The sequence below is a fragment of the Amphiura filiformis genome, chromosome 10 (assembly GCF_039555335.1).
Source record: "Amphiura filiformis chromosome 10, Afil_fr2py, whole genome shotgun sequence".
Lineage (NCBI taxonomy): Eukaryota > Metazoa > Echinodermata > Ophiuroidea > Amphilepidida > Amphiuridae > Amphiura > Amphiura filiformis.
In genome coordinates this window covers 1,580,169-1,595,624 of record NC_092637.1, presented here as the reverse complement: position 1 = coordinate 1,595,624, position 15,456 = coordinate 1,580,169, and the positions used below count along the sequence as shown (strand labels likewise).

The 15,456-nt window shown below is 35.4% G+C and overlaps 1 protein-coding gene across 1 annotated transcript; it reads left to right on the top strand.

Moving 5' to 3' along the window:
* The first annotated feature begins 480 nt into the window (after window positions 1–480).
* On the top strand, window positions 481–12,579 carry LOC140162402 (E3 ubiquitin-protein ligase TRIM56-like). The gene is made up of 3 exons (XM_072185606.1): window positions 481–643; window positions 9,616–10,041; window positions 10,278–12,579. Exons 2-3 carry the CDS (start codon window positions 9,664–9,666, stop codon window positions 11,406–11,408), a joined length of 1,509 nt encoding a protein of 502 aa, XP_072041707.1. The 5' UTR covers window positions 481–643; window positions 9,616–9,663; the 3' UTR covers window positions 11,409–12,579.
* Window positions 12,580–15,456: the final 2,877 nt, after the last annotated feature.

Below are 15,456 nucleotides of genomic sequence, written 5' to 3'. Positions count from 1 at the left end.
CTTTTGAATGAGCGGCAACACACATATTTTGTTTGAGGATAGCTGGATCTATCTCCTTTCTTTACATCTTCTCTGATATATGGCTTTCGGCTGAACCATTCGCAGGCTATGTTAGCACATCTTTGACAATGACAAAAGTACCTAAATCTGAATTTTGATGATTTTTACGATAGTCCGGATGAGCAAATCGCTCAATGGGCCTTTAATGTAGGTCTAGAATGTAGGTCTAGGCCCTAGAATTAATAAAATAATTAGATAAGAGTTTACTCCAACAGACCATCATTGATTTAGATATGCAATACAAAAGAGTCTCGGCATGATTGCAATTATAAATTGAAACACTGCACCGAGCACCACATCCCCCACTATGTGTTTGATAATCTGTGAATGATACTCGAAAACCTGTTATGTACGTCATCAGATTAATTATTCATGAAGTCGGTCCGGCGGTTGGAAATCAGCGATTACCTTCGTCTCTTTGGGAATTTCCCGTGCTTCACAACAACTTTGTTTTAAAAAATCAGTGACCTGACGGTAGACCTAAATCCAAACGCGAAGAGAAGGCTTGAAATAAAATGACCAGAAACTAGTGTTTTTTTCTGAATGAATGAAACTTTGAAAGTGCTAAACTGATCTGATTCTGGTAAGTGTTGGCTTTGAGCAAATGTTGGCTACAAGGGTGAAAATAAGAGAGCTTGAACCAGGGGCCACTTCAGCCCCCGGGACTTCAGCAAAATTAAATAAGTGGCCCCTGGTTTCCCAAGATTTGAAGAAACCAAGGGCCACTTCCATTTACCAAGGGGCCAATAAAAATAAAGATATGCTGGATGGGTTAAATAAGCACTAGTTGCTTTGAATTTGATACTTTTTGGTTCGATCCATGAGGCCAGTTTTGTGCGAAAAGTGTCCCCTGGTCAACTACAAATGAGATGGAACCAGGGGTCATTGCAGAGTTTCTGTGGGGCAAATGGCTCCCGTCTCCCGCTTAATTTCACTCTTGGTTGGCTAATTTATACCGGTACCGGGGAGCTCCGTACTAAAACTACTATTTGATTCCCCAGCAAATTTCCAATGAACGGCGCGCGCCTGCTCTTGACAAATTGTCTTAATTGTTTTCAAGTTGTGGGTTTTACTGTACACAAGCAAGCAACAACACAAACAAAAAATTTTAGACCTACCACTAGTACGTACGTTACCTGCACACGAAGTCATATACCAGTGACTTATCATATACCAGTGACTTATCATGATGTGCACCCCCCCGGTGAATTGTAGGGGGGGCAAAAGAGGGGGCAAGCATTTTTGGTAGGTTGAAAGGGGGTCAAGCGATTTTGGCAGGTCGAAGGGGGGGGGCAAGCAATTTTTGGCACAGATATTTTTGGCTCAGTTTCTATAAGGCCTACACCTTATAAAAAGTGTTGGAAAACATTAGGAACACCTTCAAATATGCAAAAATTCCTGCTCGCCGTGCTCGCGTTATATGATAAGACAATTTAAGGTTTTAAATTCGGGCTTCCCCAAATCTAAGTATGTAAAGCGGGGGGGCCAAAGATTTGTTAGAGGGGGGCAAAGCTTTTTGGCACATCAAAAGGGGGGACCATTTTGAGAATTCACCACACGTGGGTACACATAATTATTGCACAGCACCCAGAGAATGCAAGTCATCGATACCTGTCAACGGTAACTGGACATTTCATCCCCTCGCCTTTTCATCCCCTGGACATTTCATCCCCTTGCATTTTCATCCCTGGACATTTCATCCCCTCATGTTAAAACGCTATTGTAGCGTTCTTTGAGCGTGACAGTAAAAAGATTGCATATGAATATAATATTGTTTAGGATCTTTAGAAGGAAATAATATAAGGAAATTAATCTTTATTTAAAATAAGTCTTATTTATTCAATGTATGCACCGTGTTCTGTATAAGCTATCCCCGGGAAGCTATCACCAGCTGACCACGCGTATAAAAATCGATCGATGTTGAATGGCAATAGTGCAATGAATTTACGTATTGAACAGTGCGTGTAGGCCCCTACACGGATGATTCTAATTCAGTATTATGCCTAGTATTATTATTAAAAGTATTATTATTTTGTTATTTTACCGGGGTAGGCCTATCGTTATCATTATATTATTATTAATATTTTTATTATTATAATCATTATACTTTGTTTTTTGTGGTTGATAATATTAGCCTGGACTATTTAAGCTATTTAAGGGCTGGGGTATGAACGTTTGGACAGTATTTATTTTGGGACATTAGAGCACATCAGATATATCGAATTGCATTCTGAATACGAAGAATGTCATTCTGATATCAAATAATTTTGATTTTTGAAATTCGCAATTTAATACACATTTTATGGCAAATCATTAAAATTGATATTTTTGATATTTAACAGTACTTGAAGTAAACTTTATAAATCTGATGATTGATACTTGTAGGTGGGATGAAAAGCCGACGATCAATTGAAAATTTTGACCTTTCGTATTGAAGATATGGATTTTTTTCCCCAAAACACCAAAAAAATTAGGTCTTTTGGGAAAAAAATCCATATCTTCAATATGAAAGGTCAACATTTTCAATTGACCGTCTGCTTTTCCTCCCTGCTACATACACTTTAAGAATATATCCTTAGATTTATATAATTTACTTCAAGGACTGTTATATATCACAAATTTGAAAAATATCAAATTTTTATAATTTGTCATAAAATTTGTATTATATTGTGATTTTCAAAAATGAAAATTATTTGATATCAGAAAGACATGCTTCGTATTCAGAATGCAATTCGATAGGTCTGAGGTGCTCTCATGTCCCACAAAAATACTGTCGAAACGCAATAAACACTCATTTTAGATCCCTTAAATATATTTCTTCTCTTTCTTCCTGTTATTTATGTATTTATTGTGTATTGTTTATGTATCTATAGGCTCTTTAATTTTTTATAATTATTATAATTTATATATTTATTATTTATTTTGTATGTTTATTTGTTTATTATTATTTACTTAGTTGTTCATTTAACAAAATTGGTACATTTTTATGGGAACCATGTATCTGTTATGTGGATAGTACTTATGTTATATTATTAATAAGATAGTGATAAAAGATAATCAAATATGTCTGCATATATACATGTAGGCCCTAAGGAAGGATCTTGGCAATATTTTTGTATTGTCCACTTGATGAGGTGATTAGATTTAGTGCAATGTCATGTTATACTCATGTTATAAGTTTAATATACCTAACCCACAAGGCATATATCTTGCTATTGTATTTATTATTATTCTAAAATTTTGTTTATCGTAATTATTTAATACTAACTTTTGTAAAGGGTGCCACAACAACATGCTCTGCGTTCATTGGCATCCTCATCATTTTCACCATATTATACAATGTTTGCAAAAGCTTTTTTATATTGTAATTATTTAATGGATGGAATTTGATGAAATAAAACTGAACTGAACAATAGGAACAATAGCCGTCAGCCGAATGGTTACAGGAAGTTGAACTCTTTCAATCAGTGGAATCTATATACCGTATTGGTCCGAGTATAGTCCCACCCGTTTTTTATGTGAAAATTTTTCACAATTGGGGGGTGGGATTATACTCGAATTTCAAAAAAAATCAAGATATTTTGTATTTTTAATATGAAAATTGATACTTTGTATTCATGTCATACTGCATTATTGATTTCAAAATGCATTCAAATGCAATGCATTTTGAAATCATTAATAGAGTATGACATGAATACAAATTATCAATTTTCATATTAAAATACAAAATATCTTGAATTTTTTTTTTTTTTTTTTTTTTTTTTAGGTCCACCATGAATGATCCTAGCATCTAGGTCTAGGTCCAGGGACACTCCAACCCGGAAAAAAAAAACTTAAAAAAAAATAAAAAATTTTTTTTACAAATTCTGAAATTTTTCGAAAAATGGGGGGTGGGATTATACTCGAGCGTGGGACTATACTCGGACGATTAGGTACATATAACTATATTGCCAGTTTTAGTCGCCCAATTGCTCAAACAAAGTGCTCCCGCGATTTCGCGACATTTTGGCTACCGGTACTTTGAAAATCTCACCCGCGAAATCCATTAAATATTGGGCGATTTTTGAAAAGCCGACTTCAAAATTGTTAAATTGGATATTCTGTCATAGTCAATGGTCCTTCAAAACAAACCTCCAAACAACTAACTCAAATAAATGAAAACATTCTGTGGTCAGTGTGCATCCAAGTATGACAATGGGAAACAAGTTAAAGTCAATACACGCACAGGGAGATAACTGATATAAGGGCTTAATCCCCAGGATTATCCTTAGAATATTCCCATATCAATTCTCACAAGTGGCTTAAGACGACAAAAGCGCCAAGCGGGGGGCCAAGTTTCTCTTTTCATGTAGGTTCACTTGGGTTTATTAAAAATTAATAACATCACTACATCACTGCATGTTGGCTCTGGGGAGTGGGGCAGTGGCTAAAATTAGGTTAGTCTACATTACCAGTCGTTAAATCAACTAATTTTACAAAAATGCATGATGTAGGCCTACGAAAAAAAGAGGTTGTTTTGGGGTTAATTAAAAATATCACTAACTACATGACATTATACATTGGCACGGAGGGAAGGGCACGGGGGGGGTGATGAAAATAGAAAATAGCTTAGACTACATTACCAGTCGTTATCCACGGACCCGGGAGGGTGTTCTGGGTCAATTGAAAGTTGACTGAACTTAAAACTCATGGTTATAAAAAATTGTATAAAAAGAAATGGTAAGCCTATGCTATTTTTGATTTAACGTTTTATCAGCAAAAAAGTATATTCGTCCCAAAGCTGAGACCATAATACCTTTAGGTATTATGGTCTCAGTCCCAAAGTATAAGGTCTCACATAAATTTATCATGAAATTTAAAAAAAAATCGGTTAATGACAACTTGACTTCCAGTACGACGTGTACAATCACGACCCGAAATATTATGATGCATCCATCATCATGCACAAATCGGATCAAATCCTTTATTTCCGAAATGAAACATTTGTCAAAAATGAGGAAACCACAGTAATGACGAAGTTGAGCCCCATTAAAATACATGTAATTGTGACGTGGTATATCAAAAGGATACACTTTTGGGCAGGATCGTAAATGGAGAAATATAAAACTACCCTGTGGTGATTTTTTCATAATTTGGGTTTGTTGCAAATTGTTGATGTTAATGTTTTTAAAATATTGTCTGATAGGAGAAAAAGAAAAAAAAAATGCAGATATTTATTATCAGTTGAACTGATGGCATTCCAGTATTTTGCGTATAGTAGGCCTACTCCTTAGTACTCCTTAGTCTTTACCGTTTAGTATTAATTTAATTCTCCTACAAGTTCTAACTATCCTTGTACTTTACTACTTTTAGAACCGTTTAATCGCACCTTATCAGTGATAAGACTCTGGTTACAAATGTATATTACAGATTCCCGAATGATTATATAGTTATACATGTAGATTCCATTGATTAATAGCACACCAGTCAATGATTGAAAGAATTCAACTTCCTGTAACCATTCGGCTATTGTTCCTATTGTATAACATGACATTGCGCTAATCATCTCATCAAGTGGACAATACAAAAATATTGCCATGATCCTTCCATATGCAGACATATTTATCAATAAACAGATAAATAGTATTAAAATGTACTAATTTTGTTAGATGAACAACTTTAGGTAAATAATAATAAAATAATAAAATAAATAAATAAATAAATAAATAAATAAATAAATAAATTAATTAATTAATTAATAAATAAATAAATAAATAAATAAATAAATAAATAAATAAATAAATAAATAAATAAATAAATAAATAAATAAATAAATAAATAAATTAATTAATTAATAAACAATACATAATAAATACATAAATAACAGGAAAAAAGAGAATACACTTAATTAATTAATTAATAAATTAATAAACAATACATAATAAATACATAAATAACAGCAAAAAAGATAATATACTTAACATAACAATAATAAATAGTCTGAGCTATCAAAAAAAAAACCCACAGTAAATAATAATAATAATAATGATAATTTAATAATACCGGGTAATATGCCTAATAATATTAACAATAATATTGATAATATAATGATAACAATACTCACAGTAATAACAAAAGATATACGCGTATGCACTGTTCAATTTACATGTAGGTAAATTCATTGAATGTATAAACGGTAATTCGTATAAACTATTATTAACTACTATTAGGCCGTGTAAAATTAATATTTTGGTTCTCGTCCCCTCCTTCCTCTATTTCTGGGATTTGTCAGATTTTTTTTTTTTTTTTTAGATTTTTCAATTTTTTTAGACTTTGGAATGATTTATGAAATCTTCATACATATAAATAAGTTTATTAGAGAACAAGCATCACTTCCAAGTCTTTTGTGGTACTCTAGGGGTTTATCCTCAGAATCTCACATTTGAAAAAAAAAAAAAGGGCCTCATCGTTTCCTCGAGCACTGTTGGAGAAGACCGAAAACTACTGAGAATGCTAATTTTACATTGAAAAAAAAAAAAAAAAAAAAAACACCTCCTCCCTCATCAATTCATGAAAATCCTCTGGACGAGAACCAAAACATTAATTTTATACGGCCTTATAGGCTCTGCTGCCATTCAACATTGATCGATTATTATGCGTGTGATCAGCTGGTGATAGCTCATACAGAACACGGTGCATACATTGGATAAATAAGATTATTAATTTCCTTATATTAGTTCCTTCTAAGGTAAGTTCAAGATTCTAAACAATTATTATATTCATATGCATTCTTGATTCACTGTCACGCTCAAAGAACGCTACAATAGCGTTTTAACACGAGGGGATGAAATGTCCAGGGGATGAAATGTCCAGGGGATGAAGTGTCCAGGGGATGAAATGTCCAGGGGATGAAGTGTCCAGTATTCCTGTCAACGTGTCCCGGGATCCCAACCGACAAGTGTCCGGACCATGGCAAGTAGATTTACTTCTTATGGTACTGAACTTTAACCACAGATCCGCTGTTTGGTATAACGTTTTGGGAGTCAAAACTGTTTACTTTTGACCCCCCCCTTGTTTGCAATGTATTTATATATGATAGGCCTTAACTAAGAAGCAGAACTTCTTAACATGTCTTTTTATTACAACAATTTTAGAAACAAAGTAAGGGAGCAAAGAAGATAAAAATTTAATTTGTACACATTTCAGACATAGTTTATGATTCAATGAGAAATCATAACAATTTATGAAATTTCATACATTAACAAAAGCCAAACATTGGCTTTTTGTAGCATTAACATGCATACATTTAACACATTTTTCATCCTAATTTATCAGGAAGAAACAACAGTAACTTCAATTTTGTGCTCATAAATTAATTTAACCAATGGACCAAAATTTCCCTTTTTTTCTTTTTTGTTGCATCTCTTATGCTGGTATCCAATACCTGTATTTTATTGGTCATTCCTTGAATGTTCTAAAGAGGTTTAATTCATTAGATTTGTAAGAACTCATAAAATACATTTCATCTTGTCAAAACCAAAAGTTATTTACTGACCTGGCAGTTTCGACTTTCGATCTACAGAGTGATGTTTTTCTCCAACTTACACCAACAGAGAACACACCAGTGCTCAGAAGTGGGTCATATAGACCTACTCTGGATAAGGGACCGTTCACAAACACTTGTTAGGGGGTGGCTGATGCAAAAGGGGGGCCCTGAAAATGTTTGATCCTCCGAAGGGGGGGGGGCTGAAAAAATGACCACATATTTTCCTGGGAAAATTGAGTTTGTATGCTTTTCTATGGGGTTGACCCATAATTTTCATGTCAAAAAGGGGGCCCTGAAATTTTTGAGGTCTGTAAAGGGGGGCCGACAATTTTTCGCGATGAATTTTTTTTGCATCAGCCCCCCTAACAAGTGTTTGTGAACGGTCCCAAAGAGAGCTCCGAACACAATGAACTCACTAAGGAGCCCATTAACAAACTTCAAAACAAGAGCATTGATGATCAAGTAACATGTGGATTATACCAAAAAAAGTTGGCAGAAGCTGAGATATGAAGGTTGAGGTAGAACATTTTGAATCACCATCGTTGATCCGTGGTATACAGTAAGGTACCAGTTATGTTCACCCCTGTATATCCTGAATAAAGACAAATATGTCAAAAATAAAACAAGCAGCCAATGCCTGTACTCTTTAGATCTGATTTAAGACCATATTTGTTGAATTTGGTTGAAAATCAAAGAAACGGTGATCAAAAACATAATGAAGAAACGAAATCAAAAGTTGCACTTTTATGTTCTAATCAATGAAAGCACAACGCTAGTTTTAACGTGCTACTCAATGGAAGCGCATTCTTGTCCACGAACGTTTTGTGTACAAATCAATAGGGCCTTTGATGCAGCAAACTGTAACTTTTAAATTGGCATCTTCCCTGGGTTAGGGGATCGTCGTGTCTTTATTTCTTGAACGATTTCAACGAATGACGTCTTAAATTCGAGCTAAGTGATGCAGCTATTGGCTGCTGGTTCCAATTATTACATATCCGTCTTTATTTAGGATATACAGGAGGTGAACATAACTGGTACCATAATTTTTTTTGGCTTACTGTGTATCTGGTTTGGTATCTAATGAGCTTATGATTAAATGGTAGCCATTATTTGCATCTTATACCTATATCAATAAAACCAAAGAACAGGTTGGATTTGCAGCAGGTCGGAGCATTGCAGACTATATCTTCAATCTATGTTTAAAAGAATACTTTGCCGGTGAAAAGTATTTTCTGCAGGACATCTTTGTCTTTGTTAACAACATTCGGCCTTGTGGACCACCATGCCAACTCTGCAGGGTATATCCGGGGGTATATCGTGAATGGATCTAGAGACGAAGCAGACAAAAGAGATGGGGAGATAACGTCAAGAAATGGACATATCTCAAGTTTGCTGTACCCCAAATGCCTTGTGATTGGAAAGAAACTACACATAGTCATCAATGTTGGTGGCCCTATGACAAGACCAGTTATAGGGATCATACATGTAGCACTGAAGTGTAAGAGGTCATTTCTTACAAAATGCAAATCTAGTTTGTAATAATTTTTTTTATCAGCGACAAGTTTGTGAACATTCTGGATATTCAACTCACCTCTTTTATGATAATTTTGTCATATTCTATACGCTTTGCATTCGTTCCGAATCATTTTCCCCCTTAATTTGCTCCTCTTTTTATTTATTGGTTCCTTATATTTAATTTCATTTCATTTTCATTTCATTTTATTTAACACTCAATATACATCAAAAATTGCAAACAAAAAGAAAATACAATAGATTGCAGATTATGGATAAAATACTTTAAAATACAGTCATATATTCAAATGGACGCCAAGCACGCCAAATGTAAAAAATTGAGTAAATTGTGATCCTGTATACTGACGATTGGAAGTTGAATTTGATTCTAATTTGAAGACCGTACGTGAACGCCAGTAGCCAGTAATATTCCATGGCCGGTATCTATGATCATGTTTATTCAAATATTTCTCGGTTCAATTTAAGTTACCATTCCCTTATATTTATCTATCACTTAGGTATTCGCTGAAAACCCAACCTGTACTCCAGACCAAGCGACAAGCAACATGTCTTTCTCCAAATCTGTGAAGCAGTTTGCTGACGATGACCTCATCCAATGTGGTATATGTCACATTGATATCGAGCATCCCAGAAGTCTTGTCTGTTTGCACACGTACTGCCTAGCATGTCTGCGAGAATGGAGTAAGAACAGTAAAGATGAAGTCACTTGTCCTATCTGTCGTGAACCAACACCTCTTCCAGCTAATGGTGTTGATGGTCTGAGAAGCAACTTTTTTGTCACGAAGCTGAAAGACAGGAAGGCTGTGTGTCGTCAGTTGATGGACAAAGATGTGAAGATCATGTGTACATCTTGTGATAGCGGTAATGAGGCAGTGGCAAGATGCTTAGATTGTGATGATTTCCTCTGTGAAACCTGTTTTAAGGTAAAACACTCGTATAGTATCTATATTGTATACATAGCCTATAGATTCCAATGGTAAGGGGGAGGAGAAAAAGGACGCTTTTTACCGACAATTATTTTTTTAAATTGCCATCTCTTCCTAGCAAATGCTATAAACTGCATGATTAAACTACTGCAGAGAGAAGAGAAAATATGAATTCAGGCCCACAATGAAACTCCCAACATTTCTACTCACTCTTATTATGCTTGTTATTTCAGGCGCATCAAAACATGAGGTTGATGAAACACCACAGTGTACTGACCCTGGTAGAACTCCGATCTGGCGAAGTTCGTTTAACACAGCAGACATGCAAAGAAGACTTCTGCACCGAACATAGAGGTCAGAGTTTTTGGTTCTTTTGCAAGACATGTGATGTTCCAATATGTAGAGACTGCACTGTTGTGGAACATCCAACGAGTACTCATGATGTGGTAAAACTAGAGAGCGTTGTAACTGATCACAAAGATGAGATTCGCCAGTTAATGAGTAGCTGTAAAATTGTTAAACAGGACGTCGATGAAGCTTTGGAGAAGACCCAATCTCTGAGGAGTGATCTGGATGAAGCCTGCAATAATGCCTCGAAGGAAATCCAGGAAACAAAGCAAGAGGTGGCGAATTCCTTCCTCGCAAGATTGGAGCAGCAAGAAGGTGATCTCTTGAGAAGCATCCAGGAGCTCAAAACTACCAAAGAGAAGTCTCTATCTGGATATGAGAATGAGCTACAGATGTTGCAATCTCGCTTGAATGCCGCTCTTGAGATGGCGGTCCAAGTTTCAAATGAAGGGTCCAACTGTGATGTGGCAGCAGCTTACAAACCACTCACCACAACAATGAAGCAATTAGGAAAGACAAGGAACCCCACTTTTGACATGGACAAGATCGTATTCATGAAAGAAAACTTTATGACGTCTTCTGCGTCTTTCATTGGTAGGATAGAGACAACTGTGGTGAAGCAAGCTTTATCAAAATGGTTATTTCGTAATCGCAACAAGGTGCAGTGGAATGCGATATGGAAGATGGTCAGCAAGTTTGGAGATTCTGGTGACGGAAAGTTAAAAGACGCAAAAGGAGTCGCGCTCAACAACGACGGCGACATTGCGGTGGCAGACCGCGATTCACAGAGAGTGTACATCTACAACATCGACAATGGGAAGATGAAGATGGCTATTGATACCACCAAGAGTCTGCACTCAAATCCTACATCGTTCAAATCATTCGCTCATGATGTGGCTGTCTGTAAAGAAAAATACATAGTAACAGATCGGACTTACTTTCCGACTGTTTATGATATTTCCGGGAGTTATGTAGACCAAAAAACAAAATGTAAAAACATCTCACAATGGGTCTAGCTGTTAATTCCAAAGAGCAAGTTTTTGTAGGGCATTCCGAAGCCGTACACATCGATCTATATAATATTAGTGCTTGCGAGCTTGTATCTTCCATCAACATCCCAATCCATGCGCATTACATAGCAGTATCATCAGATGACGACAAAATCACGATCAGCGCCAATGATTCGAGCGGGGCACGTATCATAAGTGCCAAAGGACAAACCATCCACGTCTTGAATCCTCCCACAGATGTCACCTCACAATGGCATCCATCTGGTGTCTGTACCATTGGTGAGGATGAAGACGAGGAGATCTTCGTCTGCAATGGTAGCAATGGATGCCCACCAGGAGTGTATCGGTTCTCTCTTACCACTGGTAAATACCTTAGCTGCGTAACCAATGATGTGAGTTCCCCACAAGGCGTTACGTTTACAGATGATGGAAGGCTGGTTGTAGCTGATAAAACATGCGTCAAAGTGTTTGCTCCGAACGAGAAGTAAATAAAGTGACATAGCAACCGCTTTACAAATACAGCAAACTTATAAGTTATTGGATAAAAAGTAGACTACAGCGTCATTACTGTATGAACAAAGAAATGAAAATGTTGCTGAAATTGAAAGATTTGTCTTTGCCATAATGGCTCTGTAACTCACCTTTGCACAGTGTTCTTTGTGGGCCCTGAGAGCACATCATGGCAAATTATTATAAATCGTCATTTTGACATTTAAAAGTCCTCGGAAGAAAACTTTCAAATCTAATGAGATGAACTTAATTTCAGGCTTTTCATCCCAGCTACATAATACTTTAAAAATTGTATGTAGCTGGGATGAAAAGCCTGGGAAACTTCTTGTATATCTTCAATAAAAAAGGTCACAATTTTCATATGATGATGGGCTTTAGATTCATAAAGTCAACCTAGTTTATGTCAAAATTTAATTTTTAAATAATTTGCCATACAATTTGTATTATATCATCAGGACATTCCTTGTGGTGTGTCGGATGTGCTCCAGGTCCCACAAAAATACTGATACAAAATTGGATCGACGTGAGCCCATATTTATTGGTCGAGCTAATTTAAAAATATTGGAAGAGACATCCCAGCAAACACAAAACGTTTTCGACATCATTCGCAAAAGGATATAAAAGGTTGTCAGAAAACGTTTAAATGTCGGGCTATATAAAGGGTATATTAAGGGTATAAAACGTTTTCATAACATTAAAAATCATTTTTGATAATCTACTGCTCAGCAAACAAAAATGTTTTACAGAAAACGTTTAAATGTCGGGTTATATAAAGGGTATAAAAACGTTTTAATAACATTCCAAAAACATTTTTGAAAACTTGATACAAAACATTCTAAACAGAATGTTATTTTGGGGTTGAAAAATATTTTGCGAAAAATGTTTGCCCAAAATATTTGCAATAACGTTTTAAAAACGTTTTCATGACCTTTATATAACCCGACATTTAAATGTTATTAAAACGTTTAGAAAAAAAACATTTTAAGAACATTTCTGTGTTTGCTGGGTGCAAATATTTTAACAGACTGTTATTGAAGTGTTGACAAAATATATGGCAAAAAATGTTTGCAAAAATAGTTTACAATAACATTTTTGAAAACATTTTAAAAATATTATTGTAGTGTGTTTTCATACAAAACGTTTTAAAACGTTTTCATGACCTTTATATAACCCGACATTTTAATGTTATTAAAACGTTTTTATGTAAACCAAAAGCCAAAATATAACTTATTAAAAACGTTTTTAAAACGTTTTTGTGTTTGCTGGGATAGTCGAGTCCAATATTTTAAAACTCATAGCGAGACAAATAAATATTAGGGTAGCTGCAGGTAATATGGGACAGCAGGTAATATGGGACACCTGTTTTCATTTTAACAAAAAGTAGCTTAGAGAAGGTACACACTTAAAGTTGATTTGTTAAGTGTTTAGAGACATCAATTGTGCTTCTAGAAATGCAGTTTTGGAGTCTGTGTATCAAACTCTTGGAAATCAATTCCTAAAACAGTGAAATTGCCCAAAAATTTACGTCGTTTTTTTGGCCTGATATAAAATCAATGATGTCACATTTTATGATTGTGTATCCAAAAACTCTGGTACTGAGGGGGCATTTGTCATTTTTTATGATCTTTAGGTGATGGGTTAAGCTTATCAGCAGGTAAAATTCTACTGAAAAGTTGCACTTTCCTTTTATAAATGATTCTTTTCTCTGATTTTCAACTGAATGGGTGCAGGTAATATGGGACACATAGGAAATTGTGTGCATTGTCAATGCGAAAAGCAAAACTATTTAGAAAATTGAATTTTCTTGTTGAAATTTGCATTTAACATTCAAAATCATGTAACAAAAATGTTTTTAGAACAAAAGAGTGATTTTCTGAACATTTTGATTTTCACTATAGAGATAACACAGTGTCCCATATTACCTGCACATGCAGGTAATATGGGACACTTGACGATGACGTCATTTTGACGTCATAGCGTCCAAACAAACATAAAAACAAGATAACATTGCCTGTTTTATTAATCTTAAAGGACAGGTTGTTCATCATAACAATCTCTTTTGGGCATATCTTCTATAGTTTTTATGCACATAAGCTAAACGTCCTTAATGGTCCCATATTACCTGCAGGTACCCTATGTTTTGGATCCAATATTTTCACACACTTGGATTCTTCAAAATAATGTGCAAAGATGGGTGACCGATTTGCACTTGAATGCCCCCATAGAATACCGAGTAGTTTTGACTCATTTTGGCTTACAAAATCCGAACAAACATCTTTCAGTCCGAATATTTCTCAGTGTCACTGAGACCAACACGGGCTTTCCACTGTTACCAAATATGCAATTTTGATGGAGAAAGGTGGGGATGTCAAACCATCCCCTATGAGCTCCTTTACATGGTTCGTTAACCAGAAAGGCTCTTGGAGTTACAACCACTCCTGTGGATTTCTATACCGTTATATTAGTGCTCATAATGCTGGTATGACAGTTTCTGTTCTGTAGATTTAAGACCGTTAATTTGTTGTTCAATCTTTGATTGCTTGCAAATCACCTAAATTCAGTTTCCATGGTTATTTTGCTCTTTTCCTTCAGCATGTTGATGTTTTTGAGGTGTGTAGCTACAATCAAGGAAATTAATGTTGGCACACTCTGGGATACTTAATGTAAGCCGCAACCCCTCTCACCAAGTTCAATGTTGATGCAAACACTTTTTCCATTTGGCTCTCCAGTCTCCCCAACTTTGATTGAGAGGGAATGGGGGAGCGGAGAGGAAAGGGGAATGTTTGTACTTCTCATCAAACACAGTTATACTAATTTCACTGAACTATCAGAGCGGTAGTGAAGAGTTCCAACATATTGTCAAGGTGTGCCAACTAATGTTTCCTTCATTTGTAGACTTGTCATTGCCTTTTTTTGTATATTTTTATAAAGCGCTTTGAGATCAGGGCCGGATTTACCATTGGGCCAGATGGGCTCGGGCCCAGAGCCCCCAAATTTTGCCCCCCGAAATGGCCCTGTGCAACTTCCTTTTCAGCCAGAAAAACACCATGTTTTAGGCAAAAATAGGGTAAAATTGCAAAATTGTAATTGTAAATGCGATATGCAGTAGAATCAGTAACATCTTGGCGAACAGAAAAATTTAATTACTTGGTGTCTTTTCTAGTTCATATTTAAACATGCCCGATTTTCATTAATCCCCCAAGTTGGGCCACCTTTTGGCAAGTTTGTACAGCGTAAAATGAACTCTCATGCTTATCGTCGAAGATTTCAGAACATAAGCATAGGTTTTTCATGTTTTTCTTTTACTTAATTGACATTAGTAAATAAATAATATATATAATATATTTATTTCATAATCGTAAATTATAAAATGCCACATTGTTGAAATTACCAATCTTAAGAGCACCGACCAGATGGTTCATGCTTCAACTCAATTCAGACACAAAAGTGACCCAATCTGTTTTAGGACTACTTTTCACAATTGGTCATATCTTCACTTGTCGACCACCGATTCTATTGAAGCATAGCTTAAAAATTACGTTGA